Source organism: Caloenas nicobarica, chromosome 1, assembly GCF_036013445.1.
Source record: "Caloenas nicobarica isolate bCalNic1 chromosome 1, bCalNic1.hap1, whole genome shotgun sequence".
NCBI classification, from domain to species: domain Eukaryota; kingdom Metazoa; phylum Chordata; class Aves; order Columbiformes; family Columbidae; genus Caloenas; species Caloenas nicobarica.
Genome location: NC_088245.1, coordinates 40,812,213 through 40,833,514, shown reverse-complemented (window position 1 = coordinate 40,833,514; position 21,302 = coordinate 40,812,213). Strand labels below are relative to the sequence as shown.

General features: G+C 44.5%; 1 protein-coding gene across 1 annotated transcript; it reads right to left on the bottom strand.

Moving 5' to 3' along the window:
* Positions 1-682: 682 nt before the first annotated feature.
* On the bottom strand, positions 683-18,826 carry FAM83F (family with sequence similarity 83 member F). Its single transcript, XM_065658397.1, has 5 exons — positions 18,356-18,826; positions 14,402-14,569; positions 7,059-7,180; positions 5,772-6,484; positions 683-912 (listed from the first exon to the last, which is right to left on the bottom strand). The coding sequence occupies exons 1-5, from the start codon at positions 18,809-18,811 to the stop codon at positions 848-850; spliced, it is 1,524 nt and encodes a 507-aa protein (XP_065514469.1). The 5' UTR covers positions 18,812-18,826; the 3' UTR covers positions 683-847.
* Positions 18,827-21,302: the final 2,476 nt, after the last annotated feature.

Below are 21,302 nucleotides of genomic sequence, written 5' to 3'. Positions count from 1 at the left end.
TTAATCATTCAGTTTCCATGAGTGGTGAACTATTGCTGAATTAGCAACAAACAGGATTTTGTGACAGCCACTGAAGTCTGCATTATTGCTCCCAAATCCTGCCCAGTTCCCCTTATAAAGCATTTCTCCTGACCCAGTCTCAACTGCAGGTTAAACATCCCCCTATATTCCATCTTTTCTCTTTACTGCATTCTGGCTAAATCTCTTTGTTCAACGGCTATATTTAAGACATGAAACAGTTAAGATACTAATCCGTTGGCCTCTGCTAGGTAAACCCTCCTCCCAGACCACTCATTTCTGTGTGAATAAGAGACCACAGGAATCTACAGGAAGGCTCCTTGCAGACAAAGGATTGCTATGCTGTTTGTAACCATCCTTATTTCAGCCAGAATTTGCCACTTTGATTTGATTTTGCCTTCCAGCCAGTCAGACCAATACATTTCTGCAATGCAGCAGAGTAAACAATGCAACATAGTGACTCTGAGTCTGTAGCTCGACAGACTGAATTAGCAGCACAAGTGTAATAAGTCAGAAAATCTCCTGCATTTATCTGGACACAGAGCAAGCTCCGAGACCAGTCATCACAGTTGTTTTTATATATAAAATATGTGTGCACACAGACATATGGGCTAATACATTCATCACCAACCCTCATTTAAGGGACTGGCCATCCAAAGTCTACGCTTCACCCAGTAAATGTGCTTTAACTGGGGGTGCCAGGTGCATCCAGGACTGTGCAGTGGTTTGACAGACCACTGTGTGAGGACATGGCTGTAGGTTTAAAATCAATCAAGAGGTTACTGTTCCAGTTTGTTCAGTCTTCAGTTCTCCAGACAATCCTTCCCAATCAAGATAACACACAGGTAGGTTGTTTGTTTTTATCGCTCGTAGTGGAGTTTGGACTCAGGTTACCTGGAATGAAAAGAAGTTAAAAGTAATGTTAATGTTAAGTAAATAAGACTTGGATAAAGTTTGGACTCACGCTTCAATCCTCTCTCCTTATTTACTATCCACCTGTGTTAGACCTACATTACTCTGCACTCTCTTGTGATTTGATTTCCTGCTACTGTGAAATGAAGAGACACTAAAACGAGAAAATTCAGAGAATACTGTGGAGAAAACCACTGGAGTGGTATTTCCAGGCTTTGGGCTGTACTGAGGCCAGCTTCAGCGGTATTCTTATGTCCCAGCTGGCACTGAAAAGCAGTCTGGCTATGACCAGGGTGGGAGGTTTTCCAAAGAGTGAGGGATGAAAAAAAGGTTTTAAAAAGTCAGGTCGTCTCATCCATTTGATCCCCACACACATTCTCAGGAGATATTTTTCAACGTCCAATTTTAAACATCACGAGTGGCAGTATTTCCACCATCTCCTTTGCAAGAGAAATCCCAAGGCCTCGGGGTGTCTCACTTAAGTAGCATAGTATGCTGCCCCAATTTTTTATCATCTTATTTTTTTTTCATTGCTCACTCTGTGGATTCCTTCTGCTCCCAGTGTCTGTACTTTTCAATGCTTGTGCTGCTGTCTGATATCCCTCGTTAGAGCCAGCTGTTGGTCTAGATGCCCCAGCACATTTTTTTTCAAGCACTGTACTACAGTGTGTTTGCAGAGGCTTTTGCAAGAAAGGTAACTTGGCTGTACTCAGAGCTCAGCAAGACTTATATGACCTGTAGCCCAGGGCAGTACGTACTGCGAGGGACTGGCATGTGGCTTGCAGTCACCCTGAAGAAGGGCAGACCTCACTCCTATATTTCTGCATCTCCCAAGCAGTTGCGGCCAGTGGCCAGTATAGAGTGAGAACAGGGAGGGGAAACTGCCACAGATCATGGTGACATGCTACTGAGAAGTCTCAGCCTTGCTGAGATGAGGGGGCTTTCAACCCAAGCACTGCCTCTGAACTGGGATTCAGCTGAAAAATTTCTCATGCCACTCTCTTGCTTGTGAGTATTTGGTCAATGTTTTCCTCATCTGTAGGTGATGGGGCAGAGAAGGGCTCCCTCCCTCCTTCTCCACCTTCTTCCACACTGCACTTTCTCCATATCCATGTGGGAGGTTACACTGCAACCTGCCCTCACTTTTGTGGCTGCTCTAGATGTTGCTGCCTCCTCCCCACATCTCCCCATGGTATTTCATTCTTCCTCATGTCCCCCCTTTGACCCATTCTGTACATTACTACTAAGTTTATCATTACTGCTATCTCTTCACCACCCCTATTGCCTGTCTGTATCACATTCAAGACCTTCATGTTTACTTTCAAAAGTGCCTGCTCTCCTCTGCGTAATTTCAACTTCCAACTCCTTTATTCTTCTCACTTTCTCCTCATGTCTTCTGACCTTTTTCTACAGATCCTGCTACAGTGAGAGCAAACGCCTTCCTTGTATGTACCCAACAATGTTCTCCTCTTTCTCTTCAAAAAAGATGCTGAAAATTCCGGTTACCACCTGTCCACAATCCCACTTGGGCTGAAAAACACAGGTGGTAACTACGCAGCTATTTCTGCAGTATTGCAGTGTTCAGTGTAAATCTCATATTTTGTGGCAAGAAGCACCCAAAAGTGAAACATGAAATCCTGCTATTAAATATTTGTGCTCTGCAGCCAACACTCATGAGGAGTGAAAGCTGATGTACAGAGAAGCTCAGGACAGCAGACCCTCCTGAACGAGGCCACTTTGCTTCTTTCAAGGGAGAAAACAAAACAAAAACCCAGTGCCTTCCAAAGCCATGCAGCTTTCAAACCCTTGCAATTACCCAGAAACTGCACACAGACATCAGTGTCTTTGCTGATCACAGTCTGCCCAGCAGCAGCTTAAAACTAACAAGACTCCGGTCAGGTTCAGAGCTGCTGCAGTTGTGTTTCTAAGTGGGCAACAGTGAAATTCAAGAGTTGTGCCAATTTGATTACGTGGTTTAAGAAAGCTTTGTGTGACAAAGCACAGTCTCCGTGCACTGTGCTAGGACAACACCTCGGGATGTTAATTTGGACATTTCGCTTGGGACATTACTGTTTGTAGCCCTATTATTTTCCACACTCCCAGTTCTGATTTGTAGGCATCATTTCCTAGCATGTAAATACCCAGTCAGATTTTCAAACTGTTGTGGAACACACTTTCATTGCTTCCCTTCCCAGTTTGGTTTCCCTTCATCACCATTTGCTCTTACAAGACTGAACCTGACCTTTAGCCTGCTTGAATAATGTCTTCCAATTACTCTGTGAGCTACTCGCGGTGCAGATCTGGTCTCTCTATGCATTTGTAAGGTGGGATGTATCTCCATGGTTCTACCGAATTAATAGTGACTTTGGAGGATGTGTGCACAGGCAGGCCCACAGGGCTTAAGTGTGCTGTTTAATCTTTACAAAAGGTAAGGGCAGCTATTTCAAACTGTGAAGCTCTGAATAATTGCGTCTTAATGTGACTGCATACCAAGCACCTTCTCCTTCCTTCATTTCCACTCCTTACCTCCCTTCTGTCATCCAGAGTATCACAGTATCAGTTTTTACAAGACCTGCTCAAAGATAACTTAAACTTTTAAAACTAAGTCAGTCCTTCAGTTACCCAAGAACAAAGTGCCTCCTATTTTTATCTTGAAGATGGAACTCTATTCCCTGCCCTTGATAAAGAATTTTTTATTAAATTCTAATGAAGCACATGCTACTGATCAAGTAGCTGCAGGATCCTCTGTGGTAACTCATTTTTTTTCCTCTTTCTCATAAATTTCCATCTTTCTAATGTGCCCTCTATCACCTCTGTTCACATGCCACTTTGGGACCACTAGACTAGAGAAGCTTTCTCTCAACAACAGTGATGCAATTCAAAAGCAACACACAAGCAGTGATCTTTCTCCAGTCTTTTACAACAACGGTGACCTAAGGGTACTTACACCATACCTCAAAAGCTGTGGAGTCTTCCATTGACACCATGAACAGGCATTCTCAATTTGCATAAAACAAAAAAAAAAACTTGCATGGACTCCTTGGAAAGACTTATCAGGTCAGGAAAAGCACAGTGTGGAGGCTGGTGTACTGGACCTCTGTGCCTTCGCTGCATCTGTACTCAATTCTTCCTTTCCCTTTATCAAAAGAGGTGGCAGCCCTCAGGAAGTAGCAGGGACACTCAATAAAACCTGAACATAATAGTGTGATAGTGTGGAAATGGTCTCGGTGGAAATGTTCCAGACTAAGCATCAGACTGTCTCACACAGGTCCTTGAAAGGAGCAGGGACATCCCTGCTGCCAGGGTGATTTCCCAGAGGGGCGCAGTGCCCCACTGTTCCACTAGAGACATCAACCGCTTGTGTGCCTTAATCTGGGCCTAATTTCATCATGGCACCGCGGGAATGGCGAAGTGTCTGCTTGAAAACAGCTGACAGTGAGAAACAGAATCTCTGATATGGTAAAGTGCTGACGAATCAGAGATTACACAATTCGCTACGTCTGTCACTAGAGGGTAGTGCAAGCCCTCAAGTCCATTCCTCCAAGAGGGAATGCCCATACGTCTCCCTATAGGCCTTCACAGATTTTGTTTTTCCTTTTGCCAAGGAATGAGGCCCAGCAGCACAAACTGCGCTCAAGACATAAAGTGATTTCGAGAGAGGAGCTCTTTAGACCGGGGTTTAATTCTGCCTCCTCGAATGCTGAACAGGCATCCTAAAATGGGTCTACTATAGTCTTCTTACCATTCCTTTCATATTCATTTGGCATTTTTGAGTCTGTCCTTCATTCAGCCAGAAATATTTATAAGAACCTGATCAATTGCTATTATTGACCTTCCTAATATCTCACTTTTCTTTTTGATTTTAGGACACTATCTTTCCATTTCACATCATGGCAGTCTCAAGGGAATTCAGACTCTGTGCCTGCATTTTGCATTCATCACAGCACAGAATAGTCTCTGGCCAGACAAGCCAAGGAGAATTTTTTTTTCCCTGGAAGTACTTTATTTTCCTGCTGGTGCAGGATGTATTGGCGCTGAGCACAGCTCACTGAGAGTGGAAGACAACCAGGCTGAATAGTGCATAGATTTACTTCAATCTGACAAAACATCTAAAACATCAGGAAGTTAGCTACGAACTCATAAATTGGGATAAATCTTTATCATTTGTGTCTTAAACCAGATGAAGCCTTGGAAAGACTTAGTGAAAATATCAGCCATGTTAACAAGGAAAGAAATGTTGAGATCTAGTACTTCTCCATTCTATTTTCACGACCTTCCCCCTCATGTCAGAAGGTGATAAAGGAGCAAATTAAAAAGACTTTCACCCTTTCCTCCACTCCTTGCCCCCTCACCTCAACATAAACAGGTTTTCTTCTCTTCTCCACCAGAAACTTGTCACAGTAAATGTGCCTGACTAAACCCAAATGAGGAAAGGAGGGAGTACACTGGAAATCTGTTTGCACCCTGCTAACCACTACAATACTGAACATACTGCTGCTATTTATTAGGGCAGTTCCCTTCATGAGCTGTACACACAATCTGTCTCCCACAAGGACACATTCATCTTTCTCCCTTTGTCCCATACCCGCTTTTGAGAAGTATGAGAAAACATTTACATGAGAAGTACGAACTTTACAATAAGACTGCCATTAAATTGCCTTCAACTTAAATTGCCTGTATCATTTGTTACAACTTCTAGTCTTCTTTGATCCCACTCACTTTAATATAGAGGAAATAATAGGATCTACTCACAGGTGCCTGTATTAAATATGTTCTCACCCATCAACCAAACCTGGAACAAAGGACACAGAAGCAGAATATGCTGGTAGAAGACGTTTTACCTGAGATGCCTCCAGTGCTCCGACCACTGGCATGGCCAATGCTGAGCCGCTCATATTCCAGTTTCATGTTCCCAAGGTCTTCTCCTGAATGTCCTTCACTGGCGAAAGAATTGGCCTCAATGCTTGAGCCTGGAGACCGTTTGGCCTTGCGACTGAAAAGCCCAGTAGCAAACCGTTTTCCTTGCTTTGAATTGGCTTGTACATCTTCTTTCTTCACATCTCGAATAGACTCTCTGGATTTGGATCTATTTTTCAGGTCCATGTGGAGCCGGGAGACCAGTTTCTGAGGGCTCCGATTCAGCTTGTTCACATTCTCCAGAGGTGGATCAATTTCTGGGAACTCTTGCTCCAATGTGATTAAGTCATTCAGAAACTGATTTAACCGTTTCTTTGACTCACTTGTTTCCTCCTTTTCCATGTTCCCCTGATTATCCTGCCTATGTCGTGAAGCCCAAAGCATCATATCACCACGGGTTGCCCCTGCCACTAAACCATATTTGGGGTTAATGAACTTCCGAGCCACAGTGGAGGAATGAAGGCCTGGCTTCCCAATTCCGAGAACAAGTGGGTTAGCAATACCCAGTTCCTTGTAGAAATTAACTTCTTCTGAGATGGCGTAGAGCTCACGAAACTCAACATCAAACATCTCCACGTGCTGTCCCGTCAAGACAAGCAGGATATTTCTGTCGATGTGAGATGAACTCCATGTGAAGCTAAGAGTAGGAAACAGAACTGACATTAGATTTTTGGGTGCGTATTTGACCCAGCCCACCTAATAACATCTAAGACACTACATGGCAATATGTAGCATTGTGCCATTTGCCCCTATGTCCTTGCCAAGATGGGTCAGGACAGATACATGACACTCTTTATTATTGTTCCTCGTTAAGGATGCAGACCAGGTCTGGAAGAAAAGGCCCTAAAATGCTGAAGGACAGTTTGCTCATTTAAAAAAGCAACTCTGCATCAACAGAGTCTCCAGACTGAAAACCTTACTGAGCACAGTGGCTGGTGGGCAGTCCGTGCAGACCACCACCTGATGCAGTGCAGAACTGTCTTTAGCCCACTGAAATGGTCCACTAGCATGCATGTGTTTGGTTCTCACAAAAGCAGTTTGTGCTCTATGGTACCTTCTCTGTCATCCCATCCCAATTTCTACAGATGCCACACAGATTACAGAGGCTGGGATTAAGAAAGGGAAGGACATTGGAAAAAGACTCTCCAGCAAAACCACAAGCCATTCTTTACACAAAGAATGTAGCTTTGCCTTAAGCAAGAGTGACCCACCTGTATGATCCAGTGGCCACCTTTTCACCATCCACCATCAGGAATCGGGATGCCAATGTGCCTCTGATCTTCCCTGCTGGCATGTAGAACCCAACTCCTGTCACAGAACGTATGCGGATATTCTAACAGGGAGGTGAAAAGACAAAATGCCACAATAAATAGGGCAGAGAATTAGATAATTGCCAGCTCCAAGTCTTAACATGTCACTCACATTATCTCACTACTTCTGGGACTACAGCTCATTTTGTATCAGCCGCCAGAAGTCAGAAGGGCTGCAGAAAGGAAAGTACAGTGCCGTGTTTTTTGTCATCCCTTGTCTGTACAAGTCACTCTCCTTCATCAGTTTATTGTGCTGCTCAATGGGTCAGCATCTTTGTAGCCCTGCCTGTTGTCTTCCGCTATTCATCGTAGCCCACTGGCAAGATGATCCTTTCAAAATCAAACAATCCTCCATCTCCAGTCCTGTGCTGTAGCCCAGCCCAGTTCAGGGGAATGGATCAGAGGAAGCTCTGAGTCACGACTGCACTCTCTGAATCCTGATCCCTATTCCACGGCCCTCATAAGCTCTTCTCCAGATTACATTAGTAGGATCACAAAGGAACTTTGCAACACCTCTGCAGTGCAAAGGACACAGTTACTTGGAGGGTAATGTACGAGACAGGTCTATACTAGGTTCTTTTTGTGCTTGTGTTCTGATTCCCAACAACTTGTGGCTTGACAAAGCTGGGCAAAATAGAAGACCAGACAATTTAATTATTATAGAAGAGAGGAGGAAACAATTCTATTGCTCAAAAGATAGATGTTTCCCGTCTGTTATAACAAAAGTGGAACCCTGAACTTTATAATTTTGTGAGGAACCCGAAATGTTTATAGTGTCCATCCAGATTCCTCACTGTTCAACGAAGAGTGAAAAAACAGAATTTTTTTTTAACAAGAGGAGTAGGACAAGTGTCTCTACTGATATCTTGAATAAATCAGCAAATAATAATTTCTGAAGAAGAGGAAGAAAAAACTTTTCATTAAATGAATGGAAGTAGTTTGAAAAAGAGAATACCTCTCCCCAAACCTCTCATCTCACACCCTTTGGACAGCAAACCTACAAGCAATCGAACAAGGCACTACCAAGCCCAGAGAAAACACAGATTTAAGGTTACATGATTTTCAAGAACAGATGTGTCCCTGCACTTACTCTATGAATATATTTGCACACTGAACTGAGTGTTATTCTGCTCATGGGTCCTGGCTGCATGAGGTTGAATTGCCAAACTGTCTAACAGAAACAACTGCCCCTCCCCAACCTCAGAACATTGATTGTCAGTATAAGTTCAGAGTAAATTATCTTGTTGCTCTGACACACAAATTTAGACCATTTTCTTCATTCTACCATCTGTTCCTGTAAGTGTAATCACAGTTCTGACACTATTCCCTGTGATGTTCTGGGAAAGTCAACTCACCTTTGCCTCGTTCTTCCCCCATCTGCAGAGCAGGAGAATCATGAGGATTTGGCTAAAGCCAGCACAGCCTCGGATCCCACAGAGACCTAAGTCCTATTATTATCAACTGCACTGACAGCTTAAATATTGATAGGCTATAGAAATCAGCATGCAGGAACGAGTTACTATAAGAATGCGGATTTATTTCAAAAAACATTTTTTCCGAGTATAGCTCTTACCTTTTGAATCTGCTCTTATTTTCCGCACTGAAATACAGCAGTGTCAGTACAAATTCTGACTAACAGTAACTGATGATACTATTGTTTTGCATTCATCTGTTGCTTGATCTGTCTGGAGTCCTGTGTGGGCACTAGCTAATTAATGCTCCCAACACTGCTGAAAGTATTATTACTCTGTTTTAAAGATGAAGAGCCTGAGAGAGAAAAAGATGAAGTGACTCGCCCAAGGCCTAGGAGTGAGTCATATGTGTGGGATGCTGAATGCAGGTTGCGTAGAGCACAGGAGAAAGGGTGCCCTTTCCAGTATTTAGAATGACATTTGTGGTTGGCTGGCTGCTCACCTGAAATAATATTTTTTCCTTGCTGAGTAAAGTTGGACGTGGGATTTGCCCAATCATGGAATATTGACTGCAAGTGTCAAGAAGGACCTCAGTTTTTCAAATCAGTCAACAGCTCTGACATGTCGTGTACCCTTGTGAATCAAGAATTATCAGCCTGTGTGGGCAGAAAGTTTCTTAGCATGTAACAAGTGTGGATTTTATTGTGTTTGTATGTCATATCGCCTTATTTTGGTGGAAAGAAAGCACATTTGAATTTCTGCAGTAACTGAGCTAGATGTAACGCTTGGAATGGGACAGAGAGGATAGAACCAAACAGCTGAACACGTAAACCTCCTTGAACAAAGTAGGCACAGGAGTGCATAAATACATCTTGAAATGCAGAAAATTAGCACAAAGTCATATAAACGTCGAGTCACTTAACAGGTTATTTGTATAATGTTTTCTGCCTTGAAGGATCTTGGAGCATTTGTAGACTGATATATCAAGCTGTACAGAGGAGGAACAAGCCTGGGTTCATGTACTGAAGACTACACAACAACAAAAGAGGAAAAACCAATACAAATGAGGTGAGATTGCAACCATTTTGGGGAGGCATTTTTGTTACAGTAGTTAGAAATATTTTGGGTAGGGGACCAGTTAGTTCATCAGATAGAAGTGACCCCTCCAGAGTCGTATTCTTGCAGAAGCCCGCTCAAGGTTTGTCATATCCTGGCCTGTGGAAGCTGCAGTCTACATTAAATTTCCACGTTTCCTTTACGCAGGCTTGCACCACTCCTCACCACAAGCAGTGACTAATGTCTCCCTGGCAGCAACTTAACACAGACTGGTAACAATCAAGCCTGACACAGCATCCTAATACAAACACAGATGAAATCAAGACTTTCTTCCTTTATTGTAAACCTCACCCTGAATCCACTGAAAGTTAAATTAGACCCAGTTTAGAAAGTCAGTGATAGGTTGTCTTGTGACTGACGCTTAGTTGTCACTTGACAGACCTGGGCAATAGTGCTCACAAGCTGGGGTTGAATAGGGAGGATACACAAGACAGACCCTAAAGGGAAGTGTTGTAAGTACTTCTACTGGGGAACCTGAGTGTACCTTCCCTCTTAGAATACCTGCTGATACACATGTTGCAAAGCAAGCAGAGATCTTTATTTCAAGTTGGGATGGATGCCATGAATGACCTCTATAAACTAACAGATGTAAAACAGATTAAGGAGAGGCACCACACAAACGCAGTAGCTGATAGATGAGAGACTCAACAGTCCCTTATATTGACCGTGTTTTTCAAAATGTGGAGATCCCCTTTCTGCTGTCCCTGGAAAAATCAGAGCCCTTCAGACAATAGAATCTGTTATGATAGCTACTGCCCCTTGTTTTCTTATACTACTGTTCCACCTGAGCACATGGCTGAGAGGGAGGCCCCAGATGCCTGTTATTTCCCACTGTAAAATCCTAGATGGAGGTACCACAGAGGGAGAAAGAGGAAGAGAAATATGGGATTCATGTGGACAGGACCACAGTAACAGGAGTAAAGGAATTTTTCGTATTCATGGCCTGCAAGATTCTAATTTCTGGTGATCAGATCTCCAGATCAGAGAGTTGGATGGTAGATGCTCATGTTGAACAGGGACACAAAAGCAGTAACGATCTGGAAGCAGCCACCAAGTGGAAATACTGTGGACTTATCCTGTGTGTTTGCCCTGAACAGTTTTGGAAAAGGCATGCTTGTTGACAAAATAGTAAAACTTGCAGGTATTCAAGTAGAATGGACCTGGCTTGCTGAGGTCATTACTGGGTATTATCTATTTGTGTCTTTGCAAAAAGAGAGCCTCGTAAGCCCCCGTTTTCAAAAGCACCCTGGAAGAATTCTATAACAGAAAAAACCAACAGCCCTGCATCATGTTACATTCAGCTTCTCCCTCACTTGGGTTAGGAATCAATGAGGAAACAAGCAAAATACTGAAATGAAATTCCAAAATTTTCTTAGGCAGAAAGTTTAAAGAATTCCTGGAGTTAGGTAGGGGAGGAACTCTTTACATGTTGGGCACATGAATGTAAAGATCAACACGAAGGTGAACTTCCCTCAGGTAACTTGTTCCCTGGGCTTGCTTGAAGCTCTAGGTGAACTCGCTGTCTTTGAGCAGGAGCGTCTGTTACTGGAGTCTTGGTTAGCAGAAGCATGGGGAGAAAGAAAACTCATCTAAAAACTGCTGAGATCACATACCCTCAGGTCAACAAAACCAGGACTTTTTGTTTGGCTATGAATTTTGTATCTACGAGAACTTTGATTCATTGTGACCTCCAAAGAACACTCCTGTGTGAGACATAACAGAAGTCTGGCAAACCATGTCCTGTAGGCTCAGGAAGCCATATGACTCAAACACAGAAGACATGCTCTTACTAACATCCCAGGATGAATGTGCTGATGGTTGAATTTAAATGCATTTCTAGTGATCTCTGGCCTTCAGACAAAAATTGAGGTTTCCTCCTTTCACGCTTGGGGTCAGTCAAGAAATTTTTGTCTTTGCAGAGTGACATACTGTCTTCCTCCAGCAGTTTCCCTCCTGTGAGACTGTCAGCAGATGATGATACCTTGTCATCTCAAAATGATACAATAGCCAGGAATTTCATGAAAACACCCAGCACTGTATGTAGACAAAGGGCAAAATCCGGTGTTAACAGTAAATCTCCCTGTATGAGGACTACTGAAGTATTCACTCTGCGTTGGAGGAACAGGGCAATGCAAACAAAAGCACAGGAATCACAGAACAATCTGAGCATCTGGTGATGACAGAAGACAGAATCCTGACCCTGCAGCAAGGACAGCCCATGGTGGTGTGTCATCTCTCTCTCTTTCCCTGGGATAAGAACTTACCTCTAAACCTTAAAGTGACATCCCACATTGCTGCAACTTTCTGAGAAAAAGCCATCCTGTAAATCTTGCACAAGCATTCTGAAGGAAAGGTGGGAAGAAGAGCAGGAAGGAAGAGTACGCAATTCCTTTGCTGAAAAACCGTGGCCCACTGGTGAAAATCTTTTAGAAGAAAGCAAAATGGTTACACAAAAAGACAGTGTAAGGAAAGAATGTTTTCCCTGTTGCAGAAAATCTGTAGAAGTAACTCAGACATCAAAGCAGATGTCAGGAAAAAGACGTCATAAATAAGAAATGTGTGAATGATAGAGTTAACTGCACTAGTTTCTCTTTCTTCCTCAGCAATTCCAGCATCCTCTGTGATCAAGCAATGCCAGACAAAATGATTCTGCCTGAACAAGACCAGAGGCCCAGCTTGCTTTCTTGCTTCAAAACTGGGTCTTCAACACTAAAAGTTCAAAACAACCCTCAACACATTGAATCAATGAGGTGGGGGTGGAGGGAGTCCTCAAGGGGAAGCCTTAACCTTGCTTGAGATTCCTTGGGTATCTGAAGCCTGGTGTGAGGGGAACTACTACGTGACAATTTCTGCCATACTGACCCAAGCAGCTGCAGAGATACATGCAAGGCAGCCTTAGGCAGGACGCTAAGAGGCCATCCATCTTCCTTGAGAGGCAAATGACCTGTTTCACCTTACAGGGAGACTCTTCCCAGATCTTCCATAGTACCATAGACAATAATAAACTGCATTGACCTTAACAAGATTAATTAAAGCTTTAGCCATACTGGAAAAGGAATACAACAACCTTAGAGTGAATTTAAGATATGGTATGAGATAGCTAGGAAAAGAAGGGGAAAAGTTGAAGGACAGCACTCTGTGGGCTGGAGCTCTGCAGAAGAGTGCAGGTCAAAGAAGGATGTTAAAAGGTTCTTCTCAGTGGACCTCCTACAGCTCAGCTTGTATTTGGACTTTTTTTAGCTGAAGGAATCTGATGAAAAACAAAGTAAGGGCTGCTGTGAGAGAAGGGAAGCACAGAACAGACACAGGGTTTTCTCCTGCTTTTGATGGCATCAGTTCAAACTCTGCCTCTCTCTCCAACAGCATTGCAACTTTTTCTAGAATACCAGGACAGCTCTTCATTCACTCTATCGAGGAGCTAAAATATGCAGTACTGAAGGCATAATTCCTGCACATGCTGACACAGGGAGAAAAGTACTGGGAAACAGGTACCATCACAAATGGAACTACTGCCGTGATTTCACAGTTTTGTACCAAAGAGACTTGAGCCTAGGCCACAGAATATCCCTGAAGCTTGAAACAAGTCTGTTATAATGATGTCTGTGTCTTGCTTTCAAAGACACCAAAGGAAAGAAACTTCTGTCTCTGTTTTGGAGAAAGATGAGAAAGCTGCTCAGCTGGATGTCTTTTTTTGATGAAGTCCAGAAACTCAGAGCAGAGTGGTAGTTCACAGGAGCGCTGTTCAGATACATGCGAGTTATTTTCGGCCAGATTTAAGATGGTTCTCCTAAAATGGTTAATATGAGCTTTTATAACCTTCAGAGGTTTTTGAGTTTTGGTTGTGTTTAAGGTTTTTCTTAAACTATTAAATGTGTGTTTATGGAAGATCTGACCTTCCTCCAGGCAAAAAGGCATGTTCTTTCTTTTTCCCGCTTCTCAGAAGAACAGTTGGATCACTAGAGGGGTGAGTCTCACATCCCATAGGTTGTTTCCAACCTAACAACTTTTTCAGTATTCGGAACAGGTTTGTAGTAGTGACAGTGACTAAAAACCATGAAAAAAGAACGGAACACAATACTAACTATAAACATACAAAGGTTTTCAGTCTGTACGTCATGGAATGAGATCCTACTGAGGCTGCTTCTGCCAGCCAAGCTAGGCTGAATACTCTGCTGTGCTGCATGCACTACCTGAAGGTGTACTCTGATATAGAAGAGGGGAGCAGTTGTGCTCCTCGGTCCCTCATGTTCTCAGGCAGAAGAGTACTACAAGCTCATTCACTCCTGGATAATCATTGCTGGATAGAAAAGTCTTGATTTCACAGACCGTATGTGTCCTATAACTGGGATCCATGCAGGCAACAACTCAAAGAGCTACTCTGGACTCCGGTGTGAATCCTTGCATAGGAGACCCACAGGAATTTCTTCAGACCATTTTCTTCCCAAACAGAAATTCTTAGGTCACAAGAGCCAAGAAACTACATAGACCTCTGTCTTAGATGAAAGGCAAAATTTTCAAATCTTCCCTTACTCTTTCCTTCTGTATTAGCAAACAACTCTCTTATCCCTCTATGCTCCATCAACCCCTAAGTGCTGTGATGTGACTTCTAGGGAGGATGAGATGTGTTTGCCTGTCCAAGTGAGTTCCAGGATTTTCAGACAACTGAAAAAGGCTACTGACCTGCAGGAGAAAAGGGTTCAGTACTGAATATCTTACCCGGATCTGCAGGTCATTGAGGTCAAGGCATCTGCACATTTCCAGGAAGAGCTTCACACCCTCCTCATCTAGGATTATATAGACTGGGATCCAGCGCTTATATGCTGCATCGACAATGTCGCGGAAGATGTCCCGGTCTGTAAATACATCCATGACCACTGCAATAATCTGGAAACAAGAAGACAGCATACAGACAACTGAATAAAATATTAGAAACCGAAAGGGAGGCCCATCACACTGGTGCAAAATAAAGGAGAGCACTGATACCAGAATATGGAGGAGGAGAATTTAGGGGAGACAAAAGTACAGGGATGTACATGCCAAAGCACTACCAATAATCTTGTAATTCTCTGGAGTGGCTCCTGCTGTACTTTGGAAGGAACTTCATAAATGTTTTTGAGAATTCTCCTTCTTCTAGGGGCAGATGGCTTATTTCAGCAACCTGAGGGACGCCAAAACCAAATACCTAGTTTTTCCTCTGTATTGCGAAACTTTTGTTGCCTTTGTAAGGATCCACTTAACCAAAGAAGAACACTGAAAATAGATTTTAAAAGAAGAGTGAAAAACACAGCTCTAGCACTTAATCAGAAGGTGAATAATGGAAGACTGAATATGCAGAGGAATCAGGGCCTGAATCCTCAGCCGTGGTGCACAGTGCAGACAAAAAGAATTTTATTTTCCTTGTTTCCTTGGTTCCCTGTGAGAAGTCTGCTGCCAGGGCTGGCTTCCATGTGTTAGGGAGCTCAAACATAAACACCTCATATTTGTCAGGAAGGGACTGGAGAGTGTGTGTGTTTCCACACTTGGAGGCAAAATGATAGTTTGCTCTCTTCACATGTGCATTTTTTCTGGTATAAAATTAATCCCTCTTTCCAGGCATGGATTTTACATTAAAAAAAAAGGTTGCACTGACGTGACAGACAAGCCTGAACATTCACAGGATGAGTAACAACAAAACCAAGACAGTTATGGGCAACTTTAGTGCTGATCTTACATGTTTTGTCTTTCTCTCCCTTTCTGTATCTTTTACACCATTAGGAATATCAATTCACTTTTCTTCCTGACAGAGTTATTCTCCCCAGCATTTGAAAGGCTATGAATGAAGAAGACTACTGTTTTCCTAGTCCCGCTGGGAAACATCAACTTGCCAGGTCAGAGCTCTCATGCTGACAGTGTGCTGGGAATAGAGTTGCCTACATTTGAATTTCCTGGGCACTGGGGTCACAGTGACAAGCCAAGCTGTGCTAGGGACAGCACACACAGGTGTCAATGGAGCTGAAAACTGGACCAAACAGTAGGATTTTCTTCACTGGAAGCTTGGAAGAGGTGCAGCTGAAGTTGCAGGAGCCCCCTGTGGAAGGGGGAATAATTCTCGCCAGAGACCTCTTTCCTTTGAAAAATGCCCTTGAACAAATCGCTTTTGGGAAAGCGATGCCACAGTAAATGTCCCCTACTGTGTTTGCTGAGCGTCTGCTTGCATGGCCAACAACAACCGACACATCTGCTCCGTCAGGCTCCTTCTGTCAACAGTGCTTACACAAGCTTTTCTTTGTTAGAAAAGGAAAAAAAGAGCTGACGTGTTTATGCTCAACATTAACATGTAGGTTCGTGATACAGGTGAACTATGCTGGAGCTACATTATACTAATAGTAAGTCCCTCAATAACTTCTGCCAGGCAGAACTGGATTTCAGGCCCTGCCCTGGTTCTCACTTCCCAGCACAAAGCAGCAAGATGCAGGAAACATCAACAGAACCTCTGAAAATTAAAATACAGTGAACTTGTGCCACTTTATTCCTGAACAATATACAGGCAGATTATAATTAAAGACATGAAGAGTTAATGCATTAATTCAGGCCTCCTTCTCCCCTCTGCACACTGTGGTATGGATGTAGTTATTTAGGAGCAAGAGTGCCAGATAATATTCATTTGAAGTAAGAACATCCACATAGGGAATTGATCAAGAGTAGACAATAGAAGCGTGAATTTGTTTTCTTCCCATCCCCTCCATTGCAAATGAGTCCAATGACTGCAGAAATCACACCACGTCCTGGACAAACCATTAGTTGTTAGTACTGGCCTTGCAATATGAAGGATGGTTCCCTCCAGGCTTTGGGGCCATGAGTCAGTTCAGGCTTCTTTGCAAAACTGCAGACTAAACTCATGAAAACTGCAGTCCTGTACGAAAAGCAGATGAGCTGCCTCGCACATGGCACTTCCAAACCAGCAAAATGAGCAGTGGGGTGACTCCTGTTGTTATGTTTGTCTTCTCAAACCCCTGCCACAGCTGGTGAACTGTCAGGATTACCTAGGAGCGTTCCCACATACGGCAAGTCAGAGCATGAGTGTCTACCCCTGCAAGAGGTTTTCCCAATTCCTCTACTTATCCTATGGATAACAACTTATCTATAGGGCCCATAGGTGTGTCTAGCTCTTCACAGGTATTTACAGATTGGCAAGCATTAACTTGCCAATCTCATTATGGCAAGGCGGCTTAATTAACATAAGTTTGTAAAACACTGATGATAACGCACCCACAGACTTGTGCCTCATATTACTAGTATCTGTTTAGACCTCCTGTCCCCAAAAAACCCCAAAACAACCAAAACCTGCTCTCATCTGCTGAATGAAAAGCTGCTGCTACTGGGAGATTTTTTTTGCCAGGGCCAGCTCAGCTGAACACAACAGGCATAGTTATCTAGGAAAAGGACCATTAAACACTTACATGGCTGTTAAACATGAAACCGCCTTTGGGCTGGGAGGGGCACAGTTTGTCCAGTCAGCGAAAAAAAAAAAATCGACAGAGGAATTAATTACTTCTAGGTGCCAGGCACGGCTATCGAAAAAAGCAAAGTTTCCCAGTCCTTGTACAGTCTGCAGAGGCGTTCATAGCAGCGCAAAGAGGACGTGAAGTCACACTAAATCAGAGCGTAAGGAGTTTACAGCTTCTGCCTCTTCTACATGACCGATCACACCTGGACAGGATTATGGGGTGTGCACGTATTTCAGCAAGCAGGGAGCTGAGGAGATCACCTGCTGGATTAATGCCTCTCTGGAAAGTTTTCTGTATTTCCCAGCAGATTTGTTTTTAACAAGTCTGCAAAAGTTGTGTATATAGTGTGTGCTGGGGTGGGGGGGGAGAGGAGGGGAGCATGTCAGCAGGTAGAGGAGGAAGTAACTACTGAATTAGAAAGCAGAAAAAAAACAGAAAGCAGCAAAACTAAGAAAAGGAATGAAGTTTCTTGCACTGTTAACTGCTTTCCCCTGGGGGGATGTCAGCTCTGAAAGGAATCTTTTCCTGGGTGGGCTTGCCTGGAAACTTCATCCACACCTAGAAAAACCTCGTCATTGCCCCCACCTAGTCAAAACAAGCTCTTGTAGCATCACAGCTGGTTTGTTTTCTTGCCAGAGGTGCCCTGTCACCACTAACAGACCTTTCCAGGCAAAGATAAATAGGAGGAGCAGGCGCATATTGTCTGGACTCTGGCTGCTTGCCAACCAGGCTGGATGGTGTTGAGACCACATAAAATAAACCCAAAAAACACCACCCCATGAACAAACTCACTGCCCTGTGTTTAACTAGGGACACCTGCACGTACAGGAGGGGTGGCTGTAAGAGCATCATGACCTGGGCCAGGGAATCATACCAGGACAGGCCAAAGCCAGCCATGGGTAGAAAACCCCAGTTTGGGAGGAGGAGTGCTGGGGTTTAACCCCATCCTGGGCCGCAGCTTTGGCAAAACATAATGTGACCGGCAGCAAACCTCAGGGAAAGCCCTGCCCGATACACTGAACGGCCATTGTGCTTTGGAGGGGGCCGGAGAGGAAAGTTCGGCACCGGGGGCTCTCCCGTCCCTCCCACCCCAGACACTCCCCAGCCAAACCCTCCGCCTGGGAGCCCCCGGCCCGGCATGAAGGTAGGCAGGGGTATCCCCCCGAGGGTGTCCAGGACCTACCTTCTGTGCCTGCTGGATCATCTCCCGCACCACCTCCTTCAGGTGGGGTGCGCTCTCCTCCTTGCGGGGGTGCGTGAAGAGGGCCACCCGGCTGATGCCCCGATAGAAGGTCTTGTCGGTCCAGCCCAAGTCCAGCGGGGGCACCTCCGTGTCCGAGCACTCGGGCCAGTAGGCCAGCGAGAGGGTCTCACCCCCGGGCCCCCGTGCCACCTTGCCACCCTCCCGGGGGTTGTCGTATCCCCGCCAGCTGCCCCGCAGGGCTTGCAGCTCCTGGCTGGAGAGAAAGTCGCGGAGCTGCTCCTTCCTCAGCGCCTCCCGGTAGGCCACCTCGCCCCGGGTCACCAGCACCTCCAGCGCCCGGCGCCGCTCCTCGCTGTAGTAGAAGCGGGCCTGGGCCTCCGTCACCTTCTCGTTGACGTGCGAGTCGTCCAGCAGGAGCACCTGGGACTCCGCCATGCTGCCGGCACCCGCAGCGCTGGCCGGCCGGGAAGGAGGCTGGGGAAGGAGGGAAAGGCAGGGCTGGGACCGCCTCACCTGGCCTGCCCCAGCCCGCCCTGACGGGTGGAGCGGCCGCGCCGCCCTCTCACGTTCCCTGGCTCCCTGGGGACATGGCTGTCCCCTCCATCCCACCCTTCTCCCAGACCCATGCGTGGCCCCAGCACCAGAGTCCCTGAGCACAGCACTTGGATGAGAACCAGGCCTGGGCTGTGGGTGTGTTTTAAGGCGCAGAAGTCTATTTAAGAGAGGTTTTCCACCTTTTTCAGACGTGGCCAACACCCACGGGGTGCTCATGGGGGACGGGGGGACACGAGTGGGGCTGGGGACACAGGCAAAACACCATGGTTGGTGCAAGCAGTGGCCCATCGGCTGCAGCTGGTTGCCAGCCCTCCCTCTCCAAACCCACTGATGGAACAGCAGTAGCAGCCCAACTACTCCCAAGAAGCAGGAGGTGTGTACCCTGTTTACGGATGGGAAGATGACAGAGCGACTTGCCCAAGGCCGCCCAGCAGGCTGGTGTCAGAGCTGGCAATAAAACCGCCCTGCTCCCACTCGCTGGCTGGGAGCGTGAATAAATACCCCCAGCTCCACACGCGTCCCAGCTGAGACACTATGGGCTGTGATGTTAAATTATGATTTTTGCATGGTACACGATAGTTGCTCAGGGTCCTAATCAAGATTCAGGCCCCAGTGCGTTTCGCAGTGCGTACACAAAGGATAAAAAGCCATGATTCTCCCTTGCAGCCCAGGGACAGAGCTGGCAGGGATGAGCAAGTAAATGCCTACAAAGGCAAGACAGCGGTGAAATACAAACATTCAGCAGCATTTGCAGGGCTTTACATATGTCATTAGCCCTAAGTGCTCACATGCACAAAAAAACTGTAGGGACAGAGCTGCTGGAGCTGCTCTTTGTCTCCTCTTTATAAGCAATCACCTGTGCTCAGTGCCAGTTAGCTTAAAAATCCAAGGATAAGGTGAGGCACCAGAGCTCAGCCTGTGCTGTTCCTCTCCTTTAGGTAGAAGGGAGAATTTTAGTATTCCAGACTGCCATCAACAGCTTTTCCTAGCATGAAATTCACTTAATTTGAAATTGCACTTTGCAGAAGTCTACTCCTCTGTCCATCCAGTCCCCTTTAAAAATTAATTTCTATATACGTTCTTTTAGCCTGATTTCTGATGGAAATGAGGCTTATGTGGTCATGGTGTCTGCATCTGCCTGCCTGTCTGTCCCTCTCTCTAATAACTTTTGAACCCACTGGCTGATTTCGAACAAGTTTGGCAGAAGCATAATTACACCCCTATAGATTTTGTGAAAATAAGTGGCCTGATAGCAAAAAGAGACCCTATCACAGTCCCCAATAAGGAAGCCCAACATGGGTTCATGCCTGATTAGATTTCAGATATTCCATAAAAGTCAAATCACTAGTAAATGCCTGATCTGTATGAAAAGCTTCAAATGAAGTTTAAGCCATCTTAGACACCCTAGTCTAGGGGTGTCAAACTCATTTTCACTGGCGCCATATCAGCCTCGTGGTTGCCTTCAAAGGGCCAAATGTGATTTTAGGACTGTGTAATGTAAAACATGTATAACATGTATTTACATGTTTTTTACATATATATACACATTACATTATTATATATACATTACATGTATATACATGTTATATAGATACACACATTACATTATTATATATACATTACATGTGTATACACGTTATACATGTTTTACATTACATTTATATACACGTTATATATATACACACATTACATTATTATATATACATTACACGTATATACATGTTATACATGTTTTATATTACATGTATATACATGTTTTACATTGCATGCATATACATGTTATAAATGTTTTACATTACACAGTCCTAAAATCATATTTGGCCCTTTGAAGGCAACCGCGAGGCTGATGTGGCCCCCGGTGAAAATGAGTTTGACACCCCTGGACTAATCAATCAACCACAATATACAAATACACAGGAGATGTGGCTTTGTTAGTTCCAGTGCTCACTAAACTACCTTTTTTTTTTTTCCTTGTACCAGAGGCTGCCATTCATCCCTGCTGTTTGATGTGTGGCTAAATAAAATGTCTTTAATCCTAGGTGCTCTATTCATTCAGAGCCCCACAATGTAATCCTTTGTGTTCAGCTAAGGCTCCCACATGAAAGCAACAGTAGGTTCACAAATATATGTTTAGTTTTATATTTAAAAGCAAGCAAACATTTCCCACATCCAAGTAAAAACAGCAGAGATTTTTCAGTTTGTTGTGATGAAATGTTTAGCCCCCATCTCTCACTCTAAAAGACAAAGTGTTGTCTGCGTGTTGATATGATAAGTAGGAGCAAGGAGCTGTGCGAAAGCTGAGAGAGACCCTTTCCCAACGCATGCACGTGTCCTGCGCCCCCTCCCCATTCATCGCAGCAATACATTCCAT